General features: G+C 48.1%; 1 protein-coding gene across 1 annotated transcript; it reads left to right on the forward strand.

Annotated features, from left to right (window-relative positions):
• Positions 1–222: 222 nt before the first annotated feature.
• On the forward strand, positions 223–3,155 carry LOC119172893 (uncharacterized). The gene has a single exon (XM_075893700.1). The coding sequence runs from the start codon at positions 441–443 to the stop codon at positions 927–929; it is 489 nt and encodes a 162-aa protein (XP_075749815.1). The 5' UTR covers positions 223–440; the 3' UTR covers positions 930–3,155.
• Positions 3,156–3,819: the final 664 nt, after the last annotated feature.

A 3,819-nucleotide genomic window follows, 5' to 3' on the forward strand; every position in this document is an offset into this window, starting at 1 on the left:
GAGTCAACTCACAAAACCATGTCGGTCACGCGCTGGAAGCCTCCCCACGCTCAACACAAGGGTGGCCAGGGGAGAGTGAATGGAAGAGGGTCGGTGGAGGGGCGATGGTCTGCTTGTTCCTCGCCCTTCCATCCAAGGAAGGAGGAAGGAAGCTGTCTGTGGTTGCTGTGAACCACTCCTGTTGAGTGTTCTCGGACACCCTGGTTCCTGTTAGCAGGACGGCTATATAAGTGTGGCGAGGGTGGTCTCGGCAGACCAGAACAGCTGTGGATACGTCTTCGGTGTGGTTCTCCCTGGTCTGAGCGATGCGAGGCTAAAAGGCTGTACCCCATCCCCGTGACTGGACTATTCGAGCGGTGACTTCGGCCCCAGTGCCCGTGTGTGGTGTGCCGCATTCGGCGAAGATCTTCCACCTCGGAATCGTAGCGGGCTCGAACGGAATGCAGCGATCTACTTCAGCAACGGGCTTCGCCCTGTTCTTGACTTTCATGGTGTTGCTGGCGCTCATCGTGGAAGAAGTGAGCGCTAGTCATCACCTTCACCACAAGAAGAAGATCAAAAAGCTCGCCAAGCTCGGCATCCTGGCCAAGATCCTTACGCCAAAGCTGCTGCCCATTCCACTGCCCATCCCGATACCTATCAAGATCATTAAGAACCAGCATGGCGGCCACGGGTGGCATGGTGGAGGTGGGTGGCACGGCGGTGGTGGCGGCGGTGGATGGCACGGCGGATGGAAGCCCCATCTCGACGTACATACCGTGAAGGTTATCGACGCCGGCGCAGCCCACATTGCAGGAGGAGGTGGCCACGGCGGATGGGAGGACGCCAAAGGGTGGGACTCCAAGGGCTGGGACGCCGGGGGCTGGGACGCAGGGGGCTGGGAAGCGGGAGGCGGCGGCGGTGGCGGTGGAGGCCATGGCTGGTGGTAGTCACTCGAAATGACATTTGTTTTCTTTACGTCACCGCATATGTGTGCGTTTCGAGGAACCGCAAGACCGTTCATATGAACATTCTAGGTTACACTCTAAAATACCTTTTGTTGTTTTTTGCGTAATTTCTTTTGTTTTTATTGTCGCCGTTGAAGTTGCTTATCAACGCGCAGCGCGCGCGGCACGGTAGTCCGTTGCATGGTCAGTGGCTACAATCTACGTCGCGGTGAACGGCCACGCGTCGCCTCAGCCGCATTGAGTTTGGCTTCGTGTGAATGGGTTTACAGCTAGCTGCTTTTAAACCAAGAATCGAAGTAGTCCTAGAGTTTCGCTTGTAATTTTTACATACCATTCACAATTTCTCCATTAAAACTGCATGCAGCACAAACAGCATGTCTCGGCAACGAAAAATAACCTTCATCCTCTGGGTAATCAATTCAGCCCTTTGCAGCCTTCTGTCAGTGACCAACTAGCAGCATTATGCAAGACAAACGGAAGGTTTAGATAACTTGGTTTCACATTGCTTTCTGACAGGTATTCTTGGAGGTACGTGCAAAGTGGAGAGTGCTGTCAATAGGATACGTCTTATGGCGTGAGAGCATCTCGGCAAGAGGGTGCCAGATAAGTAGCGTCAACTACTGATTGGGTGCTGAATGAAGAAGATAAGCTAATGGGTGCTCCGGAACATATGGGAGGCTCTGAAAAGATTAGTCATTTTCATGATGTCATGAACAGCTCTCATTGTACTTTTCTTTCATCGTCAGTTGTCAATTCCCGCGTACACATAAGTGCAGTGTTCTTTTCCACTCTGTCATCATGTCCCCATCAAGGTAACAAGGGTTCAACCCTGAAGCCAAGCGATCATCACGTCTACTTTCGCCCTTGACTTGTCACCATCAGGACCTCTTGACTGGCTACTGGGGACTCCTATAAGATCTAGCCAGACGGTGGATCGTAGTCGTACAAAGCACTGTTTCTGAGCCGTTTCAAGCCTTCATTTCAAGCTTTCAACCTGTCTGGCATGTTGTCCGTTCCCTCTGCGTCGAATTTCTTTGTGTGTGTCTTTTTTGTTTTCGTCTTTGTAATGTATTCGGTTTTATTTCAATAACGATCTCTACGTAAACCATGTCCACTTTTCCAAACACTAAAACATTTTGTGCCTTATATCGTGTAATGAGGCAGTCCGTGTGTGTGCATTAACCATAGAGACATCGCCAGCATCTAGAGCGAGAGACATTCTGTTTCGATATCGTTCTCTTACATTAACATGCGCCGCTAACTATCGAGGGCTACCGATGTGCCATTCACCGAAGGCTCAGCATGCTCAGTATTTAACCAAGCAGTGCACTCGCCAGCACGAGCAATCATTGTTACTAATTGTGTTAGTGTCGTTCTTCTAGTTTTTCCACTAAAAGAGACGCACCTTTCATAATAGGTTTTGTTTATATGCTGCATCCTTTCACAAGCTTACCACTAACTTTGCTCACTTTCAGTCAGCTTAACGCTAACAATTTATACTTCAGCACAGTCAGTCTCAGGCTCGACTACGCGCGTACTGATCACGATGACGTATTGATAAACTACAACTTTTCGTTGTATGGGTGTGCATGATTAGTTAGTAGCTGTCTCGTCCAGCGTGCTTTCTGTTTCTTGTTGTTGTTTTGTTGTTGTCGCAATGTGTGCTAGTTTCAAGTCATTGTTATTCTTGTCCCCGTCCTTGTGCTCCTAGCCAAAGAAGGCTGAAGCCTTTTACGCGACTTTGTAAATTCACGTGTGTCACGCAAACGCCTCACGCATGAGCAATTAACAGTATTAACTACGTTGCTTTTAACTCATCGCTGTTCTGTGTTGTTCGTTAACTATAGTGAGTCCTTGTCGTCACCTGCGTTTGTTTTTTTAGCACTGGTCATGTTGCCTTAAAAAAATGTCTGGTTAGTGTATGTCGTTGAGGAAGTAGCCATCGCTCTCTTAATGATACGTGTTTGTATGTCTTGTGCAAAGTGTGTTTGTATTTCTTGTTGGTGACCTCGGCGTTGGTCAAGTAAATGTTATATGTCATGTGTTTTGGCACACATGCGAGCAATCGAATGTCTTGGTATGTGGTGTAGAGATTGCTAATGCAGCATGTGAAGCCACGCGTGAACTTCTATGTCGTGTTCAGAATGTGTGTGAGATGCTTAGTAACATGCAGTTAAAGTGTAAATAAACGTTCACAAACCCCCTGTAGATTGTTGTCCCTTTCTCTGTCATTTCTTCTTCTTCTCGAACAGTCATCGCTTCGTTACTTCCACGTGCCATGCTACCCGAGTGCCTCTAATTGCTTAGCGTCAACTGACAAATGACGTTAATTACCCCCCGACTGTACTGGTCTGGAAAGAGTGTAACCGTTACGTTAATTATAGAAAATCGGGCATCGCTTCCGTCATTAAACTTCCTTTGTTGAGAGAAGAGAGAATAGAAGTTGGAAACAAAGGCCTATTTTCTGACATTACCGCCCACAATTGCACCAATGCAACGTTATATATCTCCTCGCAAACACTTAAATGGCACCGCACTTAAAAAAAAAGCAAGTATATATTTGCCACAAAGCGCCAACGCCTTCCCGCGGTTCCTACCGTACCCGTTGGAATCACTCGCATGATGACCACGATAATGCCTGAATATGAAGCGAGAAAGATGCCAATCACCCGACATTACGGAAACCGTGTTCGTGCCATTGCACAGCTAACAACGACGAAAGGGAAATGCACGGACTTCCGCAATTCTCCGCGAAGATTCGTTCGGCGCGATTATACAAGATGCAGATGTATGCGCCGGTGCCATTAAGAAGCATTTCGTTCGCCTTACGTGGAACGAGCAACGGTGTGCGATAACGCGCAGTGTTCTATAT

Source organism: Rhipicephalus microplus, chromosome 4 (assembly GCF_043290135.1).
Source record: "Rhipicephalus microplus isolate Deutch F79 chromosome 4, USDA_Rmic, whole genome shotgun sequence".
Taxonomy (NCBI): Eukaryota; Metazoa; Arthropoda; class Arachnida; order Ixodida; family Ixodidae; genus Rhipicephalus; species Rhipicephalus microplus.